This window comes from Terrapene carolina, unplaced genomic scaffold (genome assembly GCF_002925995.2).
Source record: "Terrapene carolina triunguis isolate 2854851 unplaced genomic scaffold, T_m_triunguis-2.0 Scaffold139, whole genome shotgun sequence".
NCBI lineage: Eukaryota > Metazoa > Chordata > Testudines > Emydidae > Terrapene > Terrapene triunguis.
The window spans coordinates 8,449,119-8,474,951 of NW_020664490.1; the positions used below are offsets into that span (position 1 = coordinate 8,449,119).

Here is a 25,833-nt window from a genome sequence, read left to right on the forward strand (position 1 = left end):
ATTCAGCTGTTACTGTCAGTTGCAATTTAAAAAACAACAACAAACCAACAGGCTGTTCCCCAAAAACACTCAGCTTTGCCAAATACATTATAAATAAGCCATTGTTTGCTGCTAGATGAGTCCTGTTCTCATGTCTGCCACTTTCCTACCTACCAGAAGTCCAGAAAAAACTAAGGGTTAGCTCCACAAAAGGAGCTAAACTGCCACTCTGGAATGGTGGTTGAAGCATGAAGGGACATATGAATTTTTAGCGCATCTGGCACGTAAATATCTTACGACGCTGGCTACAACAGTGCCATGCGAACGCCTGTTCTCACTTTCTGGTGACATCGTAAACAAGAAGCATGCAGCATTATCTCCTGCAAATGTAAACAAACTTGTTTGTCTTAGCGACTGGCTGAACAAGAAGTAGGACTGAGTAGACTTGCAAGCTCTGAAGTTTAACATTGTTTTATGTTTGAACGCAGTTATTTTGTACATAATTCTACATTTGTAAGTTCAACTTTCACAATAAAGAGATTGCACTGCAGTTCTCGTATTATGTGAATCGAAAAATACTATTTCTTTTGGGCTTTATTATTATTTTTTTATAGTGCAAATACTTGTAATCAAAAATAAATATAAAGTGAGCACTGTACACTTCGTATTCTGTGTTGTAATTGAAATCAATATATCTGAAAATGTAGAAAACATACAAAAATATTTAAATAAATGGTATTCTATTATTGTTTAATAGTGCAATTAATCGCTTGACAGCCCTACTTTGGAGTCTCAAATTTCATGCCTAAATTCAGCCTCTCTTTTAGGTCCTGTGATTTTCACTTCGAAGTTTGCTGATATGAATTTTTAGTGTAACCTCTTCCTTGCTGGCTTCTGTCTCCCATCTCTTACCACCCCCGTACATCCAAAATCCAGCTGCCAAGATTAGCTCTTCTTTTTCCTCCTCTCTGGCCTGGTCTCTCCCTTCCTGAAGCTTTGCCCTCCTTGCTTCCTAAAACCGGTCTAGCTCCCTACATCTTACCCATGTCTCTCTTTTTTCTGCCCATTCCAGACTTTTGTCATATATCTGCAATGGCTTCCCAAGAAAAGCACCAAGCTGCCAAGTTCTCCTTGAAAAGACTCCTAAAATCTCATCTATTCCATGAAGTGTTTCAGCTATAATGGCCAGTCAACATTCTGCATTTGTTAATGACTGCACTCATTGTATCTCTAGAAGCCGACAGACTGATGAAAAGATGGGTTTCCACCTGGTATGGGCAACATCCCCAGGAGACAGCTTGCGTAAGGTAACATTAATCTGATTTTAATAGGGCTACTTTGATTTTCACCAGCTGAAGATCTGGCCCAAAGTGTAAGGTGATGAGTCACTCCTGTGCTAGGCTCCAACCAATCCACAAGCTAGGAACTCGTCACGTGACTCCCAGACCAAGGCATACAAGGCCCACAGGAGGAACAGCAGTTCAGTCTGCTCAGTGTCACTCCAGGGCTTGGAACTCTCTCCTGCCTGACTGTGGCAACAGTCTCCCCGGGTCTTAACCTGCTCCAGCTCTGCTCCCAGTCCTGCTCCAGCCTCACTCCAACCCCGCCCTGGACACTTTATTCCTACTCTGACCGCTGACTGACTGCCCCAGCTACAACCACTAAGCCTAACCATCTCCATCCCAGTTTCTGTCACAAAGTGCATATGTGGATGGCAGGGGTGGAAGGAAAGTTGCTGGAGGCCTGGAGAGAAACCCTCGGACTCAGAAGAGACAAGGAGTTCCACAGAGTTGGCAATCCCAGTATGTAAAGAGGGACAGACAAGTGCAGTCTAACTGCACCATTCTCCAAGCCCCCCATGTTTTGGACAGTAAAAGCAGCACCACCGCCTCCAAGGAGACTTCCTGCCTTTGAGGGGAGAGCGCAATATTCTATTGTAAGGATAACTTCACTAAAAAAAGGAAGAGAGAGACAAACACACAAAGATGAAGACATCAACAGGTCCTGGGCTAAACTCAAGGATCCCCACTTGTGTCACCCCTACTTTCAAACTCCTAAGCCATTCTCTAATACGGTGATTCAGAAATGGACATAACAAATGAAATAAAATAACAAGTAGCATGTTTCTGTAAATTCAAAATATATTATGGAGCCAAAAAATCATACATCTTTTGGGACAATGGTGCTCAGTGTGAAGATGAGTCATATACAGATCTTCCTCCCACAAAATGTTCCATTGAAACTGAGAGCAGCTAGCCCCAAAGATATGTAATTTCTAGCTCTTTAAATCAGGACTAATGGACATGAATATGATTTATTCCTTTATTTTATTTAATTATAGAAGATTCAAGTAAGTTACAGGACTGAATCCTTCTTTCGCAGAGGGCTTAAACAGAGTGGATGGCAAAATGCTATTTTTCAAACTGTCAGTCTTCACACTGGACACACGATAATGATTTTGACATACTGAACTGTATATACATAAAACTAAGCTTTCTCCCTAAATGCTCCTAAATTCTCTGAATCATGCTGCCCCTTCTTCAGTAGTTTCAAGACATTCTAGCTCAACGTGGTTGTAAAAAAAAGTAACAAGACTAATATTGTAGCACATATATTAGCGACGCTGGCTGTGATGATTCACTCTGTGCTGTAGGCAAGTACAACTGACCTGGGATCAGAGGGGGAGAGGGAAGGGAGGAAAATGCAACAGTTCCTTTGAACAGAAATGTACCAGTCTACAAATTTTTATAAAACAAAACAATGAGGTTTCATTGAACAGGAAAGGGCCTTGAACTGCCCATATTCACCTATTTGTAGGTGTGTAAATTAGAAATGTAGCAATTGCTACACATTGTATCAGACCCCTGGTCCATCTAGCCCAGTATCCTGTCTCTGACAGTGATCAGTACCAGATGCTTCAGAGAAAGGTGCAACAAACACCACAATGGACATTTATAGAACAACCTGCCCATAGGAGAAGTTTCTTTCTACCCCTTTTAGTTACTAGCCGGCCTATGCTCTATGGCATGAGGATTTATATCCCTTCTAAAAATTATTTTATACTATCTGATGTAACTGTGGTGCCTTCTTCACTAGCTGTATAACTGCCTTTGTGAATCTAAAAATCTAAGAACTAATATTACACAACTGAAGTAAGATAAAAGACTTACTGCAGCAAAGATGCTATCAACAACTTTCAGAGATTAGATGTAGAGACAAACTTAACCCCTTCTGCTCCCAAAAGAACTAAGGATCTATTGCCCAGAATGGAAAATGATATCTCACTGCAACCTAAAACTGCAGGGTTTTTTAATCATCATTTATGGTGCTCAGGGTACAAATACTGCACTTCATTTCCAAGGATTTATGTACAAATAAGGATGAAATTAGCTTGAGCTTATTAGACTACAATATTAAAGTGTCTCTTGGTAACAAAAATGACAGTTTCTCTTAATTAATGATGGTATCCTTGAGTGCAATTTCTAATTTTACTTCTATTCCATAGAATTTTATATGCCCCAATGACTTATAACTTGCTTTAAATTTTAATCTTAAAATTAAAAAAAAAATTAATTATCAGAATGATTCACTTATTCAGCATATATATTTCACTTATTGCACCATATATTGCTTTTAATAATGGTGGCTCAAAGAATAACTGTAGTGTGAATTTCAAAATTAAGAATCTTCGTAATGACTCATCGAGATATAGAACAGATAACTGCTACTATACATATCATAAATTTTTTCAAAATAAAAATGTCTTACGTTAGTCAGTCAGACCTCAAGTAAAATCCTGGCTCTGTTAAAGTTATTGGCAAAACTCCCATTGAGTTCAATAAGGCTAAGATTTCATCTCCTATTTTAATCTGAATCTAACAGCAAAACTAAAGACTGACACTCGATGTATGGTCATAGATTCCAATCCCAAAAGGGACCATTGTGATCATCTAGTCTGATCTCCTGCACAACATAGGCCATAGAATTTTAATTTCCACATCAAGCCTATAACATCTGGGTGAGATAGGGCATATCTTGTAGACAGTCTGCTAATTATTTTCTATCTGGGTATTTCATGGCAATTTGACAATTCTAACTATTCACATTACTATATGCGGTGCAGGTAGTGACACCAGTTAAGGTTTCTCGACACTTCGTACTGTATGGCCTTATTTTCAATTGCTTATAATTTTGGGTGGAATTCCATGTCAGATGTCTGCTGCAGACTGAATCTTTTTGAGAAAGTTTCAGCTAAAGTGGTTCAGCCATTTCCGAGAACACATTTAGGTAACAATGTTTTGCTGTGTTAAAAAAATTCTTACAATCGTTTCATTGAGACGTTCTATTGCCTCCATCCTTTGGAGATGGGACTGGAAATTTGGCAGGAGATGCTCTGGTGTCAGGATGTGAAATCCACCCAAACTAGTTCATGTTTTAAGCCTCTAAAAGTTCTCAGTTTGCACATGCTCAGTAGACACTTGGTGTTTGGCAGCTAAATATTTCAAAGATTCCATCTGCACTGAGCATTCTCCAGCCCCTCATAGCTTCTAGGCATGCTCCAGCCTGGGGCTAGAGGGGCTGAGCAGAACTTCTCCCGTAAGTGCTCCTCCCACTAACTGAGGGCTGCTGTGGGCATGTCTACATTGCACTGAAAACCCAGGCTCAGACTCAAGTTTAAGCCCAACCCTACCCTCCCACACCATCCACACACAAGTCTTTCTGACTCAGATCAGCAAGCCCTAAGGACCCAGGCCCGTGGATCTACCTAGGGGGTTGAACTCAAGTCTCGCTGTGGCTCAGGTCCAAGCCCTGTCATTTTGCAGTGCAGGTGCAGCACAAGCCATAAACCCGAGTAAGGAGGTCTGCACAGTGCAGTGTGGATGCATTAGCATGGCTGTCAGAGCTGGGTCCAGCAATTGTAATCTCAGATTTACAATGCAGTGAAACAACTAAGTTAAAAGAATGCTAAGGTGCAAAGTTAAGCATTCAAAAGTTAGGAAATGTTAGAATTAAGGTTGCCTGTAAAGCCTTAATTTGGCTCCCTTGTACATGCGGATTATAATACAGTCTTTAGTTACATGATAATATATATTTTCCACAGGATCACAACTTCATTCAGTTATTCAATATTTCTTTTTATTGCCCACATTCAGTGTGTGGCCCGAGGCCTTATTTTATGCACACTATCCAAACCCTGAAGTGAATACAAAACACAGCACAAGGGGATGAATCAAGGCTACACAGGCAACCTTAATTCTGGCATTTCCTAATTTTTCAGCGCTTGACTTTGCAACCTTTACATTCTTTTAGCATAGTTTTTTTGATGAATTATAATACTGTATTATATTTTGCTGTGGCAGTTCAAGATAATGAATCCTTCCCCGTATGTCAACACTACCAATACCACAAAAATGAAGTGTAGCCACAGAGTACAGGGAGGAGCTGGAGAAGAGCAAAACATTGTGTTAACCTTACCTAGAATAACAAGATTTCAGACAGGAAACCTGGAGTCGTTAATTCTACTCCTGTTCCCACAAAGCGGACAAACACAAGTGTATTTAGACGACACTGACAATTCGTTAAAGTTTCATACGGAGCCTTACAGTGTTATGACATTTTATAATCATTTGCAGAGTGTTGCACTGTAATGTTGCTTTCAAAATGTACATATGAAATCACTCTTATGAAGGATTTTCTTATGCCACCCCAGGCCATTGAAACCATTAGAACTACTCATGGAGTAAGGTATTACTCAAAGTATTATTACTCTTTATATTGCCCTAAACGTGTAGTCCAAGGTCCAGATTCAATCTGCAGATACATGTGGACAGATTTCACTGACAGGAGTGCATGGATGCTTGAGGGCAGAATTTGGCCCTAAATTTCTAACTCAATCTATATTATCTCTGACCATTCAATCTCTGGCCATATATCTGACTTCATATTTCCAGTGTGTGACCTTAATTTTACTCATTCTGTTTGACATATTGTTCTGTTTTTTACTTTCTATTGTGCAGTGGCTTTAGTGAAAGGCTCTGAAATCATGACAATTTTCTGACTCTCCTCATTTGAGTTATTGACAGCCACCACCTTATTTACTTTAAAGAGAACATGAGTAATTATTAAAGAATTCTCACACAGTTATGCCATACTCAGTTTGAATAAATACTCCAAACCAAACATGCTATACCTTGTTGCTTTATGCCAAAGCATGCTTCCCCTTCAGCATGGAAAGTAACAGAGTTATATGGGAAAATAAATCATCAAAAGATTACACTTTGAAAAAGCCGACTTAATATCAGGTAGATCAGGGGTAGGCAACCTATGGCACGCGTGCTGAAGGCGGCACACGAGCTGATTTTCAGTGGCACTCACACTGCCCAGATCCTGGCCACTGGTCCGGGGGGGCTCTGCATTTTAATTTAATTTTAAATGAAGCTTCTTAAACATTTTAAAAACCTTATTTACTTTACATACAACAATAGTTTAGTTATATATTATAGACATATAGAAAGAGTCCTTCTAAAAACTTTAAAATGTATTACTGGCATGCGAAACCTTAAATTAGAGTGAATAAATGAAGACTCGGCACACTACTTCTGAAAGGTTGCTGACCCCGAGGTAGATCATCACTACTCACACTCTCAGGCCACTACCACAATCTGTCTCAAGGAGTTGGTGGTGAAAACAAACCAGATATCTGGGACTTGTAAAGTATAATCTAATTAAAATGACACTCCAGTTTGTTTGATTTCCCTTGTGGTAGAATTATTAAGTGGGGTAATTCTTGGGAATAATTCATGTTGTTTATTTTAAACTAACACCTTAAAGGAATGCTTCTGCAGCAGACTTGCCTTTAAAAGGTGAAGAAAAACCGCACCACGCAATGTCATGGCAGCAAGGATGTAGTAACCTAATGTGGACTTCTCCAAACAGTAATTCAGCATCATTTGCAAAAGTGCATGTTATTAATGAGAGACAGATCAAGTATATGAAATTATTATTACACTACATTAGTGCTTAGGTTCATATCCTGTAATGAGAGCTCTGAGTGCTCCCTATACTGCTCTATAAATAACTTCCTGGACTACTGAAAACTTGGCCTTAAGAAACATCCTAGATCTGAAATGCACAGTGTTTACTAATGCAAGGTCAAGCTTTGTTTATCATCCAAGAACTGAAAGATATATGAGCAAGAAGTAGAGAGTATATACTCAAAGAGGCCCCAGTGCAGCATACTACTTACACCCGTGCTTAAGTCCATCTTTATTCAGCAAAGCACGTAAGCAAAAAGTCTGAAATCAATGGCATTAAAGCACGTGTTTAAGTGCCTTGCTGAACTGGGGCCACAGTAAGCAACCTATGACCAGGGCCGGTGCAATGAAGTTTCGCGCCCTAGATGAAACTTCCACCTTGCGCCACTCCCCCCCCCCCCCCCCACGGCAGCTCCCCACCCCCCGGCCCAGGGATTCGTGCGGCAGCTCTGGCCCAGGGGAATCCCTGGGCTGCCGGCGGCGCACTGACCCGGGGTTCCCCTGGGCTGCCGGTGGCGCGCTGACCCGGGGGAACCCCTGGGCTGCTGGTGGCGCGCTGACCCGGGGGAACCCCTGGGCTGCCTGCCGGCAGCTCAGACTCCCTCTCCCTCCCAGCACAGCAGCCGCTGTAAAAAAAAATTGGGGGCACCGCTTTTTGGCACCCCCAAATCTTGGCGCCCTAGGCAACCACTTAGTTGGCCTAAATGGTAGCACCGGCCCTGCCTATGACTTCCATTTTGCATCGTCATCTCCTGATCTGCTTTCAGATACTCTCTCGTTAAACTGTCCTGTGGAACTTCATTATTTAATCATCATCAATAGGGTGAAATTCTACAGCAAAAGGCCTCAAAATAGGACTTAAGTGGTGCACAGTCCTTTCGCAGGATCTCCACACAGCAGTGAATCTCATCCTTAATTATTTGTGAGCAAGAAGAATGACCACAGTGCTGGACAATGCAAAAAAAATCCAGACAATCCTGGCTTCCAGCTGCTTACCGTCTAAACAAAATAGACAGAGAGAGTGAAATCCTGACCCCCACTAAAGTCAATGGATCTTTTACCATTGATTTTAATGGAGCAAGATTTCACATAGAATGTATACAGAAACCTAGAAGAGGGAGAGGTGTAATAGCTAGACTTGGTTTTGTTCACTTTACTAATAAAATGATTTGTACTGATATGATTGTCTCACTTCTTGAGGGCACTGCAGAAGAAGTGAGCCTGTAGGAGGGACTGAACTGAAGAGAAGGCACTTGCGGTAAGAACGTATTTGAGTTTCAAAGTGGTTAACCTCCCACTCTTGGATTCTCTACGCAGTGAATAGCTGGCCTGCAGTTTGGATAGTCAGCTAGGCTATAGTGACATGTCTGGCCAATAGAAGCATATGTCTCGAGATCCCTCCAGACATGTAAATATGCTCCTAATCATTGAAACCATAGAGACTAAATGATTTTTAGGGAATATGATGATGATGATGATGATGATAAGGTATTTGCATGCATATAACCCGGTGTACACATAGCAGCCTATTCTTACCTCTACATGTGCACATAAATTCATTACTGCTAATGAGAGTTATACTTATCTAACCAAAGGAATATATACTCTGAATCCTATTAATAAAAGACTGGAGGTGAGAAGTAATAAATTCCTAGTAATCCAATATGTAGATCTGACTCTCTAATAATATATGTATAAATTAGCAGTTAATTGTAACATTTAACATCAAAACATGGTAGAAAAATGAATTCTCACAGCTCGCTGTGAAGATGATAAGTAGTTAAATGTTATCCCCATTTTATAGATGGTGAAAATGAGGCAGAGTGGTTAAATGAATTGTCCAGTGTCACCCAGTGAGTAAATTGTAGATACAGGATTTAACTACTAGACATGCTGCCTCTCTGTCTATATAGATATTTATGGCCTAAATTTTCAAAAGTGAGGAGTGATTTGGGGTGCCTCAGTTTTTGGGTGGCCAACTGAAATGAGACCTTAAAAGGACCTCATTTCAGAGGGTGGGTGCTCAGCACTTCCTATAAATCAGGTGCTTAGTTAAGTGTCCCATGTTAGCTACCCGAAAACGGAGGCACCCAAAATCACGTGTTACATATAATAATGGTCTACCTTTTCAAAAGTATTTATTAGGCACACATTGCTATCTAGGCACATACTCTGGCACATATACAGGTTTAGAGGAGAAAAGTCATACAGCCAGAGAGGCAGATAAGAGTGTCTTGTTAAATAATTTTGTCTGTAGCCCAGGGGTACTGGAACAATTTGTATAGTGGAGGTACTGAGAACCACTGAACCAAACTGTAAACCCTGTATATGATGCAAACCACTTCAAGCCAGGGGGTGCAGAAGTACCCCCAGTATCAGCACCTATGCTGTAGTCCCTTCCTGAAAATTAAGCTGTGTCTAATACTGTGCAACGTGTATTCTCAAATAAACCCAAAAGAAGAAAAATTGCCTTTTTTTTTGCATTCAATCAAGATCGAGGGTATATGGAATGACATAATATCCTTCCTGATATCAGGGCTGCAGTTAGGGCCAGTATCCTTCAAACATCACCAAGTCCAGAAACTCTGTTGCAAACAACAGAGTTTCCTAATTGCCACAGAAACAATCTCTTTCATCGAACCCTGGGCAATGAAATATGTATTGTTCCTTTATAAATACAATAAGGGTTTCATAACTGTATCCTTGACCTTTTTCCAGAGTTCCACAGCCACTGATATGGAAAACATTTGAAAGCGACAAATTAAATTGGCCACTCCATTTAACTGCTCATATGCAGAAACTCACATCAACTTTTACATTATATTCTTGGGATTGAGAGTAAGTAGTGTTAGAGTAATACAGAGTAGCTAACACTACTCTGTCTGTTTTTAGTTAAGGGAGTGCAATACTTTGAGTGTAAGCTAGCAGGTACTAGACAGGAATTGTATAAGAAAATGTTATCTTCCAGATTTTTTCATCCAGGTGAAAAATACATGGCATTCTCTTTCTGTATGAATGTAGGTCCACATTTGATTTGGAAAATGAAAAGCTTCAGTGATATACTATATATTGATCTTCCGTTTAACCTAGAAAAATTAACACAGGTGGCTTTTAAATTTATGTTTTTCACATCTGTTCTAGGGAGCTTTGGAAGAGGATTTCTTTTAAAATGCACACAGGCCAAAGAATTTGTTTTGAGGCTGATATGTATATATTTAGCCCTAACACTGTACATTCTAAGGAAGGTGTAGTGTTTGCTGGATATATATGTGACAAAAAGACAAGTCAGCAATTATCTTCAAGGACATGTTACAGAAGTTCTATAATTCTTTGACAATCACACATGAGTTTTTCCTAAAGAGTCTTATCAGAGCAGCCCTTTTCCAACCCTCTTGCAGTCTTTAGTTTTGTAAAATTGATCATTTGCACAATACATAATATGTTTTACATGTATAGGTTTTACATGTAGCAGAGTTATACGCAGCCTGGCGTCATGACATTCAAGCAATCAGACAAGAGGAATTTCAGTCCCTTGCCCACATTTAAGTTACCTAGAAGTTTATGATTAAAAGGCAATATAGTTAAGTCACTGATCACGCACTGTTGTGAATCTTTATGTTCTTTGTATGTGAATATAAAAAAGTTACCTAGCAGTAGAATGCTGTCACTGACTGTTTTAAATGGAGTCTGTTAGACTCAGTTCAGAGTACAGAAAGGTAAACTCTGAAATTTCAAATATTAACTAAAGTTTTTAGTATGCAGAGGCTGACCTGCAGACATTATACTAACAGTTAGAAGCCAGTTAGAGCCAGTAACTCACCTTGCTGAATTTTAGTTAGTAGCTGATGGCGTGCAAGAATCCTACTCATCCTGTATGGAGAGCGTCTCGTAGTCTGATCAAATCGTAAGTACATCTCTTGGCACTCAGGTGACATGGAATTTAGATAGTAACAGCCTGAGCCTGAAGTCCTGGACACCTGCCTAAACATCTCTGCCCCTTTAAAATCACTGCTTCAGTCCCCTGTATAGTTATTCCAGATTCTAATGAGTGTAACGAAAAAAGAGAGGCAATAAGCCCAAGGAAGCTGGAAAGAGCAAGTGCTTTAAAAAAGAAAAAGGAGTGGCAAAAGCTACAACTCTGGATTCCAGCTCCCCTCACATGATCTAAAAGGGCCAATCAACCAAAGTAAAGAATGTGAAAGTACACAGTCTGCTTTACAGAGGAAAGTGAAGTCTGTTCAGGCATTTCCAAACCCACACAAGGTTGAAGGCAAATAGAAATGGCATGCTTCTGAGCTGACTAAGCATTGAAGAGCTGTGATAGGAGAGTTTGAAAAAACAAAACACGCCATCTAGGAATACCTATTTTAGGCTGCAAAATTCCTTAGCATGCAGAGCTGTGGAAAACTGCATCCTCCTCCACTCTCTGCCACAAAGCTGCCTACTCATTTCTTCAGAAGATGCACATGCTAATTTTCTTAACATCATACCACACAGTTTGCCTAGAAAAAGAAGTTTAGGATGGGCTGTCTAATCCAAACAACCACCTAGTACAGCCAGCACCAGAGCAAATGAAATCCTTCCAATGAAAACATCATTTAGCAGCAATCACACAGCAGAAGTTAATAGAAATGTAATAATCCCTAAAATTAATGTTACTGAGACGTGGCTACCAAGTGAGGAGAAATGTTTCATCCTTTTGGTTCCCCAAACAAGTATTTTTTTGTTTGATGCATACATGGGCGCATTGTTTTTCAGATATTCTTAAAAAACAGCCATTTGCTTTTGCAAAGCATCACATTCCCTCTGTGTTTAATCACATGGAAGCAGAGTGCTGTCATTTGTTGTTAGCATCTGGAGAACAAGTGAGTAATTCAAAAAACGATATGCCATGTGGTGTATGGAATGGGTTAGCCTGTGTGCCAGTTAATTTTTATAACATCTGTAAATATCAATGATATGGTTCCCTATCTACCATTAGGGATAGTTCATTTCTAAAGGAGCAGAATCATTAACATGGATTTTTGTGATCATCACAGTTTCCAGCATGTGCACTGCTAATGCACAGGGAGCAGCTTCACAGAATTTGAGAGCAATTTCACTGAACCGCAGAAATTAGAAAAGGAAAAGGCCTATAAACAGCTCATTTTGTCCATACCTCTAAATTTGTTCATGGAGGTTGCAATTCACCTAACAGCAGGAGGGCTGTGGAAAGCCCTAGATGCAATAGAACTATTATATTTACACAGCATGAAGTGAAGGCATCTCTGATGTCAGCATGCAGGTGGGCTCTGCATTACCTGCGCACCACACAGTTGATTCTGTACCAGTTTTAAATAGGCCACTATGGAGGCTGTATCTGCACTTACACGGTCTGAGTGGCCAGGACCCTCCAAGTATGAGGGGCTCACGGAGGTTAGCTCTCATTCCAGCTCCTGTGGATTCTGTTGCCCCAACCCCTACATAGTTACTCCCCCCAGAATAGTTACTGAGATTTTCGGGGCGGGGGTAGCATGTGTTGCCACTGAATGAATGTCACCCCAAATTATTCACTAATTCTCATCCTGTACAATAGATTCTAGAGAAGTGTTTTTGGCATGTTATAATTTATTGATATTTTGTATTTTATTAATGACCTAGGGTTACCATGCAGGGATAGGAGTTTGAGCAGCTGGGTCCTTGGATTGCCTGGAGCTAGGAACACTTCGGACATTCAAACCAGTGTCTTAGAAGTGAAAGACCTCAAGACCCATTACCAATATGTGGAGCTGTCTGTACAGTCCCGTATTTGCTGCATTCCTCCTCTGTTTTCATGAAGGACCAAGGAATCTCTGGAGTGTCACAGAAAAGAATTGACATTCAATTAGAAAAAAAAATAGCATTTGGGAATAGGCCTGGGTAGATTTTACTCTTTCACATCCAGAGAAAGGGAACCACTTTTCCTTGTCGTGTGGAGTTCAGAGGAGCAAGAAGGGCTCAGCTGCAGCTGGGTGAGATGGCAATGCTTAGCTCTCCTTTAACTCGGCCAGTTTCCCTAGCTAGGTAGAGTTATGGGCCCAGTCAGTCTTCTATCTTTTCTCAGCAGAAAACCCTGGATAATAAATTTTCTGAATACTCCTGAATGTCAGCAATATTCACGCTATTTACCCAAAGTGATATCACTGCTCGCTGGAAGAGTTATTATTTGATTAGTCCATCCCTGCTGTATAGTCTAGTTTGTATTTGTTTTCCCTTTTTATTCTCAGTATGTTTATGTTGCATTTATTAAAAAAATATGAGTTCTTTCTTTTAGCCATATATTACTTATGCAACTTTATAGATGCTAATCACAGAGCCTTATGAAGCCTACTGGATAAAATCGCTATATATTATATTTCAAAACACACAGTTCAAGTCCCACAGGGATTTTCGAATTTCATTAAAATGTGGAGAAACTTTTTCCATCAGTGTGATTATAACTCATTTCTCATGAATTTTCCAAGGGCAAAAAAGAGTTTAACGAAAAATGTAAACCATAAAAAATAAAATAAAACCCCACAACAGTTCAGCCCTATGCCAACGTGTAATAACCTCACTTAGGACTTTGTGATGATAAGCCCAGCTGCGCACCTACACAGGGGAGTAAGGAGATAATAACAAGCCCCTGTCCTTCCCTGTAGGCTACCCACAGCACCAGAGGGGATGGCAGGGAGATCAGCTGCAGTCAGGCTACCGCTTCCCACCTAGGGTTGCCAACTTTCTAATAGCACAAAACCAAACACCCCTGGCCCCATCCCCTTCTTCTTCTTCAAGGCCCCGCTCCCTCCATACCCCCTCTGTCACTCGCTCTCCTCCACCCTCACTCGCTGGGGCAGGGGATTGGGTGCGGGAGGGGGGGTGAGGGCTCTGGTTGGAGGTGCGGGCTCCGGGGTGCGGGACAGGGCTTTGGGGTGCAGGGAAGGTATGGGCTCTGGACTGGGGGTGCAGGCTCTGGAGTGGGGCCAGGGATGAGTGGTCTGGGGTGTAGGAGGGGGCTCAGGACCAGGCAGGGGTGTGTGTGTGGGGGTGCGGGCAGCACTTACCACGGCTCCCAGAAAGCAGCCACCAGGTCCCTCCAGCACCTAAGCACATGGGCGGCCAGGGAGGCTCCGCACACTGCTCTCACACCCGCAGGCTCTGTCCTGCAGTTCCCACTGGTTGTGGTTCCCAGCCAATGGGAGCTGCGGAGCTGGCACTCGGGGCAGGGGCAGCACAAAGCCTCCGTGCACGTAGGGCCTCAAGGACCTGGCGGCCACTTCCGGGAGCTGCACGGAGCTAGGGCAGGCAGGAAGCCTGCCTTAGCCCCCGCTGCGCCGCCGATCGGACTTTTAATGGCCCAGTTGGCGGTGCTGACCGGAGCCGCCAGGGTCCCTTTTCGACTGGGCATACCGGTCAAAAACCAGACACTTGGCAACCCTACTCAGACTACATCGTATGGTTACAATCCAGTCCTTAAACAGTGGTCCCACTAAAGAAGAAACAATCAGAGCTAGTTGCCCCTCCAGTGTTCTGTTTAGAGTGTTTCCATTTATGAGCACTAGAAGAGCAAAACTTGTTCTGACTGTGTGCCATTTAATGTGACTATCAGCTCATGTGTTTATTTTTGTATAAATGCAAAGAGCACCCTGAACCACAGATCCTCTAGGTCAGGGGTGGGCAAACCATGGCCCCTCAGGGCTTTGGATCCAGCCCACGGGATTGCCACCCCCGTGGCGCCGCAGGCCCTGCCCTGCTCTGCTCCAGGAACTGGGAACCGGGAACCGCAGCCAATAGGAGCATCGGGGGAGGTACCCATAGGCGAGGGCACTGCGCGGAGCCCTCTGCTCCTCCTCCCCCAGGGGCCACAGGGACGTGGTGCTGGCCACTTCCCGGAGCACAGTGGAGCGGGGCCGGGGACAGGGCAGGTAGGTAGCCTGTCCTGGCCCTGGTGCACGCTGCTGCCACCTCGGAGCTGCTCCAGGTAAGCCCGCACCCTGAACCCCTCCTATACCACAACTCCCTGCCCTGAGCCCCCTGCCTGCACCCCAACCCCCTGCCACTCCCCACACCCCAACCCCTGCCCTGAGAACCCCCTGCTGCACCTCGCACCCCTCTTGCGCCCAACCCCCTGCCCTGAACCCCCTCCCACACTGTGCACCCCCTCCTGCACCCGAACCCCCTTCCCTGAGCCCCCTCGTAAACCCTACACCCCTCTTCTGCCCCAACCCCTTGCCCTGAGCACCTTCCTGCACACCACACCCCCTCCCACACCCTGTACCCCAACCCCCTGCCCCAGCCCTACATTCATGGCCCTGCATGCAATTTCCCCATCCAGATGTGACCCTCGGGCCAAAAAGTTTGCCCACCTCTGCTCTAGATGAAAGCTGCTACATACTAACAATTATATTTCAATGTTAATTAACACCCCAGAGCAAATTCTGTAGACTGATTCTTAAATGCATAGTTTAATGAGGTTGGACATTTGGTCACAGGTTGAAAACTTCCCCCTGTACTATACAAAGGTTGCATAGTAACCTACAGAACTTCTGCACAGGTATAAAACATACAGATTTTTGGAAGGCAGCATGATCCAGGGGCTGGGGAACCAGACCTGACCTCTGTTCTATTCCCAGCTCTGCCACTGGGTCATAGGATGGGTTGCTGAGCTCTCTTTGTCTCAGTTTTCCCGTCTGTACAATGGGGATTTTTTCATAGAAAAACTGAAAATGCAAAACTGAAAAATTTCAGCCAAAACCCAACATATTTCAGCCAAAACCTGAAATATTTCAATTTGGAAATGCCATGACAGTGCCTTGTGGGAACTGTCATTCGGTTGCTCATGTCCCAGTTCTCCTTATGTGATGATCTGGACTACATCTCCCAGGATGAATACTTGGGTTTGACAACACTGTAGTTCTTTGGAAGATCACAAGGGAGACTCACTTAAACATCTATCTAAGGACAGCATGGTGTTTCTAATGTGCTTATCATAGTATCTAAGCACTGATGAAACTGACAAAGCCACATTATGGTTTGCCCCATACTGAAAGATGGGTGTTCTTTGCATGTGTGAATGCATAACTAAAGAGCAGTCATCAACAGCATTGGAAATCTGCCTCCATTTTGTTCAGCACAGGATTCTGTAATGGGGTGAAGAGCATATCACACAATATACTGTAGAAACTCTAAATTATATTTGATTAAAGTCTCCACTTACAGTCAGCCTTTCTGAGCATACTGTTAGTGTAAGATTATAAATCAGTTTCTGTTCTGTAGCTCCCGCTGGCCTTAGAATGCTGGTGCTTAACATGAGACAAGATTATAGTATTCCCAGTCTTTCCAGCGTGAGATAGGAGTATGGTGCCGTTGGTGGCAGAAGTTCTTTTAGCATGGAATTTAATTTATGGTTCTCACACAATAAATGAATAACCATGTGATCTTACTGCTGCAACCCCTTTCCCCCTCAATTATTACTTACATTGAGATGTTATGTCACATCTAAAATTAAATCATAACTATGGTTTCTCTTAATTTTAAAGCACTAATACCATGAGAACGACATTGTTTCCTTGTCAAATTACCCGCACAGATGTTATTAACATGCAATCATAACAAGCTGGAAACTCCAGAACTCCACTTTCAAGTCACTGAAGACATGCACACTTTTGCTGTTAGAACTATACAAAGAGCAATAAACTATTTGTAGTAGGACATTTGAGTTGTGAGATTTTGGTCATATCTAGTACCTGGCATACATCTTATAAGCATCTCTCTTTTTAATAAAGCTACAAGCAGTTTATGAAGCACCAGCAAGCAGCAACCTTTTTCAAATTCAGATCACATTTTTGTGGGAGATAAATGAACCCCTAAAGCATAGCTGCATTTGTGAGTAGTGTCCCCACTTTGATAACCTAGGTAGCTACCTGTTTAAACCTTGCACATGTAAATACTGCATTTACAATCAGAAGCAATTCATTGCTTAATGTTTACTGTTTGAACAGTAGAGTTCTTTTGAGAGCTGAGCTAGGATTAATGCAGGCTGGAAGCTAGTTTATACATGGCGAAAAGAAGTGAGAACCCTGCAGCAGCCAGAAACTTTTCACTCTGTCTGACTGCAGCTTCCAACCTCTTCATAAGGCTGTGTTCTCCCCCCTCCCCCCGCTTTTCTGTGAGCTGATTTTTATTGAGGGAGAGGGGCAGGAGGTGACAGGAATAATTTATTAAGGATTTCAATACAGCTGAGAGGTAAAGAAGTCACATCTGCATAGCATTGCAACAGAGTACTGTCTGACTCAGGAGTCAGCAACCTTTCAGAAGTAGTGTGCCGAGTCTTCATTTATTCACTCTAATTTAAGGTTTCGCATGCCAGTAATACATTTTAAAGTTTTTAGAAGGTCTCTTTCTATATGTCTATAATATATAACTAAACTATTGTTGTATGTAAAGTAAATAAGGTTTTTTAAATGTTTAAGAAGCTTCATGTAAAATTAAATTAAAATGCAGAGCCCCCTGGACCGGTGGCCAGGACCTGGGCAGTGAGAGTGCCACTGGAAATCAGCTCGTGTGCCGCCTTCGGCACGCGTGCCATAGGTTGCCTACCCCTGGTCTAACTGGAAAGCACAATACTGATGTGTTTTGTAGGCAAGGCAACTGCTGTGTAAACTGTCTGATCGTGAGTTTGTAAAATGAATACTGCTGTGCAAGGCCTTTTTTCTCTGCATGAAAATGAAGCTCAGACACGATTAAGTAACCTCAAATCAGCCAAGGAGGCTTCTGAATCGTACAGGACTTCTCCTCTCCCCTCCAGTTCTAACATCAGAGGATTATCCATTTGTATTTTAAGAACTTCATGTATAAAGGCTAATACTGCTATAAAACATATGCCCTGATTAGAAGAACATTAATGTCCTGGTCACATCACAGAAAGGAGCTCTAATGCAAGCAGGGAATTTAAGTGAGATGAGGACTCGGCCTACGGGTGATGTGTTTATAGATTCAACAGGTAGTGGGGGGAGGGAAGAATGGCAACCGCCCAATTTGACTCATTTCATCGGCTCCCTCTCACATGCCCTAAAGCCCACAAGAGAACAAAAGAAGTAACTCAGCTTATACCAATAAGGGGACATGGAAAGCACCAAGCTTATCAGCCCATACATGCCAAAACCACCACCTAGAAATGAGTATATTGCTAGGCCATAAAAGATAATCACTCTAGGCCCCATTGTGGTTTGCAGCCATACCCCATAGCAAGGGGTGTGTGCAGAGAGAACACTGGCTAACTCCCAACCATGCAGTCTCACAACCACACCCTCCTTGTAGTACCCCCAGCATCGCCAATTAGCTCTGCTGGCCGCTGCATGGGGGTGTGGATTTGCTAGTCCCTGTGTACTCCCAGGGGAACTGTAAGCGAGCAATCCCTGCAGTCTAGTGCTTAAAAGTTACACAAGTGTTTAAGTGCTTTGCTGAATCAGGGTCTAACTACTGAATTAGACATTTTGGGCTGATCCTGTTAAGTGCTGAACACTCTGGCACTGATAAGGGTATATGTGACAAAGTAGATATACGTGGAGCCCTGAACATTTTGTCTGAAAACCATTAAAGCTCATATTGCTATAATACTGCAATTTGGAAATAGCCTTTTAAAACAACGTTAGTGATTTTAGGGATTAGATGGTTCCAATAGATTATAAATGGGATACAGCCCTTTTCAGTTGCCACCCCAGCTCAAAGGAGGCCCCACTTGGAAGTGAATGGGGATTCACATCATAAATCCCATCATCACATTGTCCCTAATTGGCACCCTTGTTAACAATATCAGAGAGGTCCAGGATTGAACAGTATGAAGACAGAGATAACCTCTGTTTCCTAGACTTGATTACTCCAGGGCGAGGTTTAGCAGAAGTGCCGAATAGTACAAAAGCTATTCATTAATATTTGTTTTGACTTACAAGCAAATCCCAATATAAATGTTTGCATCTCTTGCAAATTCACTTTCCACAAACATTCAAGTGCTCAGCTTTAGTAGTAAATGCTTGTGAGAAATGAACTGTTAGCTCCAATATTGGCAGAAAGCAAACTTCAAATAGACTAACAACTAACCAACAGTGTGAACTGTGAATCTTGACATTTATATTACCATATTTAGTACAAAATCTGTATTGCTCTTATGTTTGTTGCATAAGCAATCCAAAGAACCAAAACAATACCAGGTGACTTAGATGACTACAAATAGAGAGTGAATTGTGAATTCCATGGAATTCACAAACAAACAATCTACAGACCATAATTACTTCCTGAGGAAAAAGAAGAGCAAATAACTCTGAATGAATAAACATTTTGCAAATGGAAAAAGAAGCAAAATAAATACATTATTGGTGCAAGGTTTAAACATATTGTGCGGGTGGTATTGGGAAGCTTACCTTTAAGCATGTGTTTAAGTTCCGTTGGAGTCAGTGCCAGTTAGACATATGCTTAAATGCTTAGTTGAATATGGTCCTTAAACAGTACTAAGATGGAATGAAATAAATGGGTACAATCCCGGATATTAAAGTGTGGGTCTACCCTGACAAAATGACTTTGTAAATATGGTACCATAGAGTTTTGTATTCATTGTGTCTCACTGATTTCTGTACCAAATGTGCTCAGTTTGTCAGTAAAAAGATGCTTTCCCCCCCCCCCCCCCACCTGTACAGCTTCATCTGCAGGTTAAATTATACCCCCACCTACAACTATGCAACCCCACTGGTTTTGAAGCACGCCCTCATGAACACCTGTGCCAACCCACTTACAGCTAACAGGTGGCACTAGAAGCATAATCTGGAGCCAGTAGGTGGCAGAGGTGTTGATGAGGGCACATTTGGCCTGTAGGAACTCTGGCCCACATGCACAAAGGTACTTACGCACCTAAGCCCCAAATTCAGTACTGGGTTTACAATGGCGCCAATGGTGCTGTGGCACCAGGCCCACACTCAGAAGGGGCCCCGGCACCTGGATGATGGCCCCACTCCCCACTCTACCCATACTCCGCCCCGAGGCCCCACCCCTGCTCGGCCTCTTCCCCCTGAGACCTGCACTCTGCCCCAAGGCCCTATCTGCCGCCTGCTTCTCTCTGCCCCCTTCCCCCGTGTGAGTGGCGGGCAGGGTCTCAGGGGGAAGAGGCTGAACAGGGGTGGGGCCTCGGGACGGAGCACAGATGGAGCGGAGGGCAGGGCCACGATCCAGGTGCTGGGGCACACAAAATATGAACCTGGTTCTGCCCAGATTTAGGTGCCTAAATCCAGTTTTTAGGCCCCACTGCGAGCCACAAGACTCCTGCTCAGCTGCTACCTATCCCTGTAGTCACCTAAATTCACTCAGTGCCAGGGCCGGCTCTGGCTTTTTTGCTGCCCCAGGCAAAAAAGGGGGGGAGGGCAGCCGGAGCCCCGGGGGGGGGGGGGGGGGCGCGCCCGCGGCGGCGCCCCGCCCCCCCCCGGGGGGCGGGGGGGAGGGCGGCCAGAGCGCCGGGGGGATGGCGGCGAGCCCGGCTGTGGCCCCGCTCTCCCCGGCGGCCGGAGCCGGAGCACCGCTCCACCTCCCTCCAGGTGCCGCCCCAAGCACAAGCTTGGTGGGCTGGTGCCTGGAGCCGGCCCTGCTCAGTGCCTAAGTTTGTGCAATAAAAGTTCCCTAGGTGCCTATGTTACTGCCTCTGGGCATACGCACATCTGGCTCCCTCTAGGTTCCTGGGCACCTATCTCCTGCCTAAGTCCCAGAGTGATCCACAAACCAGGGGATGACAGGCATTCTTCCATCTAACTTGCATGTGGACCGGATCCAGTAAGCATGCTCAGAGGCCACCTAACTCCACACAAAACAGCCAGTCTATAATATCAACACTATTACCGTTCGCATCCAAATTTATAATCTCATAAAAAAAAAAAAGATATCAAGTTAGCTTGACAGAAACTACTTTCCATAAAGACATATCGATTGGCATTAATTATGTTACCTGCCATTAATTCTTTATTGAGCTCCATATCAGCCACTTCATTATCTTGCCTGGAATCAACGTCAGACTGACAGGCCTATAATTCCCAGGGTCATCCTGTTTACCCTTTTAAAAATATTGGCACAACATTAGCTTTCTTCCAGTCTTCTGGAACTTCCCGTTTTCCCTTATTGAAAATCAACATTAATGTCCAATGAGCTCCTCAGACAACTCATTTAAAACTCTTGGATGTAAGTTATCTGGACCTGATGATTTAAAAATGTGTAACTTTGGTAGCTGCTGTTTAACATCCTCCTGAGATTACTAGTGGAATGAAAAGAATATTATTGTGTGATATGACACATCATCTGTTTCCCCCCAAAATACATACAGAAATAAATATTGAACACTCCCACCTTTTCTGCATGAATATAAACAATTCCACATTTTCATCTTGTAGTAGATCAATACCATTGTTAGGAGAGTGACAACGACTACATAGCCTAGTCATTGGAGCACTCACCTGAGAGGTGGCAGATCTCATCAGGCAGAGGGGGGACTTGAACAAGGAGTCTCCCAGAGCCTGGGTCAGTATCCCAATCACTGGGTAAAGGTTATAAAGGAGGGCTCTCTCTTGCCCCACCATGGCTGTTTTGTGTGGAGTTAGGTAGCCTCTGAGTATGCCTACTGGTTTGGGCCCCAAATGCAATTTAGGCAGAGGAGTACCTATCTTCTCCCACTTTGGGCTGGTCTACACTGGGGGGGGGGGGGGGAATCGATCTAAGTTACGCAACTTCAGCTACGCGAATAGTATCTTGGATCGAATTACCTGGGGTCCACACGGCGCGGGATCGATGGCCGTGGCTCCCCCGTCGACTGCGCTCTGGTGGAGTTCCGGAGTCGACTGTGAGCGCGTTCGGGGACCGATATATCACGTCTTAATGAGATGCGATATATCGATCCCGGATAAATCGATTGTTACCCGCCGATACGGCGGGTAGTGAAGACGTACCCTTAGTTGATCACAAGCAAAGATAGGTGCCTAAGTCCAGGCTGCAGTGAGCCACCTGTCTCTGTAAGAGGGGCAGGGCTTAGGTCATCTCCTCTCATTGGTATCTCCCATTGACTAGCTTAAGTGGCTCCCCGCCTAGGGTGCTGCATTTTGTGGATCGCATTCTAAGGAATCTATCTCTACCCATTCATTGTGGAGGGAGCGTAGGTGCCCAGCTCAGGTAGAGAATCACAAGAAGAACACTGTGATCTATGCCCTTTAAAGTTAGGCTTTGCAACGCTCAATGTTATGATGTCTAAGTCCCTTTGTGGATCTGGTCCTCTGTTACTGATGTGACAGATGCCCAGAGTACGTTGAAAGAAGTGGCAGTTGGAAAAAAAAATTTCCTTGCAAATTAAGCACAGTTGATATGGAATTTATTGAGACACAATGCATATTGTGCCTCATAGACTTACTTTCCAACTAGAACTACACTTTCTATCTCCTGTAACCCAATTCAGGACTGCCTGGACAGAGAACAGGGAATGCCTACATTTCCTGGGACTGAGTGGAGCCCAAATTGGAGGAACATGGAGGCTTCCTTTCTGATGACTCTCTACTATTCTGCATGAAGTGTGAATAGCTTAGCTGACTCTGCTGCCAAACTCCCACCTTGGCCCCAACCTGCACTTGAGGAGCCGAGGCTGGGGAAATGTTGGGCTGAAGGCACAGAGAGGGCTCAGAAAGGGCTTGGAGTCAGGCTGGTGGGTGCATATCATCCCTTCCCAAGAGCCTCAGAAAAGACACTGAAATGTTGACGTGGGTGACATTGCTGTTTTGTGGCCCATGCTGAGAAGCCAATTCATCTTTTTCAGGCTGCTGTCCCAGGGCTCAATGTCTTCAGCTTTCTTATTACACTAGCATGATTTGGATAGGGGAAAAAATGCCAACACTGTTGTGAGAGGACTTGGGAGGAATCATGAAATATGCTAGCGTTAAGGGTGATCATTGTCTCCCAAAACTTTCCTCGTTTACAATTAAAGGGAGTTTGATCTACAAGCTATTTTCCACTCAGCTCGTATTGCTGATTATTTTTGTAGTTAAACTGTGTTGATTTACAAATTTTACACATGCAGCTATGGCAAAAAAATAATCAAGAGAGAGGAGTTCCATTATAAAACAATGAACTACCGCTATATTAAAGCAATGATGTCACTAAATCAAAACATCCATAAATAGAAATTGTAGTAAAAAAAACACAAGTAGGGGAAAGAATCTGGCATGCTGCATCTTTGCACTATTTGCAGTAGCTAAATCTGGACCCAATTAATGACCTGTGTATTTTCCAAACTTTCAATAAAATGCCTTGACAAAAAGTTAATGTGTCTCAGGAGAATGTCCTATTTCCTCCCATATGTTGCCTGACCCGGCCCAGCAATAAACCTCTCCCCAGTCTTAAGGAACTTAACAACTGCACCAACTGATCCTTTCCATAAAAGGGGAGATAATTGCTCCAAACCTCTGAGTCACGAGGCTTGCTAAAGAGAAAGCAATACAAAGAGTGTTATGGCAAGAGCTCTTCATACTAGGCACTATGGTGACCTAGAATCCAGAGATTTAAAACAGTGGATTTCAGTATCTTATCTAGAATTCACTCCAGCCGTTTTATAATCCCTCTCAGTTTGGTACCTTCTGTGCAACACTACCACACCAGGATTAATGTACACTCTTCTGCTTGGTAACACTTGCCCTGCTATCTTTGCTGTTTAGGATTCTTATGAAAAACACAGTTTAGGCCCCCCATTTTGTAATTATATATTTTACATATTTCTATAAAACAAAATGGATGCCCCAGACTCAATTTTACTTAGTGTTATATTTTTCTAACCTAGATTCCAACATTCCTTTGCTTTCTATTTAAATCAAATCAGAATGCTGAGATCCAGGGGGACTTGAGACAGGGCCTCCTACCCCCCAAGTGGGTGCCCTAACCACTAGACTACAAAAATCATTCTCTCACACACATGCCCAATTGCTCTTTATTTATTTATCCAGAGTGCAACAGTTTTGACAGGAGAGACTGAAGGAGTTCCCCAGCTATCCCACAGCTCAGTGATTGGTGCACGCTTCTGAGGATTTGAACAGGGGTCTCTTCCTTTCTCCCCATGAAGCAGAAAGGAGGGAAATGAATGTGCATGTCCTACATCCCTGGTGAGTACTTATAACTTTCAGCCCAGTGGGGGTAAAGATAGGCTTCTCCTCCACCACCCACTTTGTGTGGAGTGAGGCAGGCTTCTAACTCATTCCTTCAAGAAACTACATAGGCACATAGGCCAGGAGAGGGGTTCCTCTTAATGGATCACTATCAGAGCTAGCTGCCTATCTCCGAGAACAGGGTGGATTTAGCACAACAGCATCTCCCATTGGCTAGCTTAGGCAGGGTGCTGCCTAGCATGCTGGCTTTTGTGGATCACATTCTAAGGAGCCAGGTTTCAGAGTGGTAGCCATGTTAGTCTGTATCAGCAAAAACAAGTACTCCTCATTGTTTATTCTAAGGAGCCTCTCTCTCCCCATTCATTGTATAGGACCCGAGGTGCCTGTCTTAGGCTTTGTGGATCACTGTGTTGTTCCTGTGATTTACTAGGCACCTAAAAATTAAGTGCCGTGACACTCAGCCCTGGTCTACACTACAGGGTTAGGTCGAATTTAGCAGCGTTAGGTCGATTTTATAATGAATGCGTCTACACAAGCAACCCTGTTCCATCGACCTAAAGGGCTCTTAAAATCGACTTCTGTACTCCGCCCCGGCGAGGGGTGTAGCGCTAAAATTGACCTTGCTGGGTCGAATTTGGGGCTGTGCGGATGCAAATCGACGTTATTGGCCTCCGGGAGCTATCCCAGAGTGCTCCAATGTGACCGCTCTGGACAGTACTTTCAACTCCGATGCACAAGCCAGGTACACAGGAAAAGCCCCAGGAACTTCTGAATTTCATTTCCTGTTTGGTCAGCGTGGTGAGCTCAGCAGCAGAGGTGACCATGCAGTCCCCCCAGAATCGCAAACGAGCTCCAGCATGGAGCAAACGGGAGACACTGGATCTGATTGCTGTATGGGGAGAAGAATCTGTGCAGGAAGAACTCCGATCAAAAAGAAGAAATGCTAATATATATGCCAAAATCGCACAGGGCATGATGGACAGAGGCTACAACAGGGACACACAGCAGTGCCGCGTGAAAGTCAAGGAGCTTAGGCAAGCCTACCAAAAGACAAAGGAGGCAAACGGTCACTCTGGGTCAGAGCCCCATACATGCTGCTTCTATGGTCAGCTGCATGGCATTCTAGGGAGGGACCCTACCACTACCCCACCACTGTCTGTGGACACCTGCAAGGCAGGAGTCTCACACAACACGGAGGAGGAGGAGAAGGAGAATGCGCAGCAGGCAAGTGGTGAATCCATTCTTCCCAGCAGCTAGGACCTTTTCATCATCCTGGAGCCAATACCCTCCCAAGGCGGGATCCCCGACCCTGAAGCCAGAGAAGGCACCTCTGGTGAGTGCACATTTGTAACTACAGTACAGGGTTTAAAAGCAATAGTGTTTAATGTTTGATTTGTCCTGAAGACTTGGGATGCATTCGCAGCCAGTACAGCTACTAGAAAAGTCTGTTAACGTGTCTGGGGATGGAGTGGGAATCCTCCAGGGACATCTCCATGAAGCTCTCCTGAAGGTATTCTGAAAGCCTTTGCAGAAGGTTTCTGGGGAGGGCTGCCTTATTTCGTCCTCCACGGTAGAACACTTTACCACACCAAGCCAGTAGCAAGTATTCTGGAATCATTGCAGCACAAAGCATGGCAGCGAATGATCCTGGGTTT

General features: G+C 43.7%; 1 protein-coding gene across 2 annotated transcripts in view; it reads right to left on the minus strand.

The window, feature by feature from the left end:
• Window positions 1-25,833, minus strand: part of LOC112103157 (stAR-related lipid transfer protein 13) — a 208,930-nt gene that overhangs the window by 146,917 nt on the left and 36,180 nt on the right. Inside the window, exon 1 of one of the 2 annotated variants that reach the window (XM_026653530.2) lies at window positions 10,834-11,092. The exons of the other annotated variant lie outside the window; for it this stretch is intronic. Coding sequence (XP_026509315.1) covers window positions 10,834-11,002 — 169 coding nt within the window. The 5' untranslated portion in view covers window positions 11,003-11,092. Of the gene's footprint in view, window positions 1-10,833; window positions 11,093-25,833 lie in introns of those variants that run through there. 2 annotated transcript variants of the gene reach the window in all.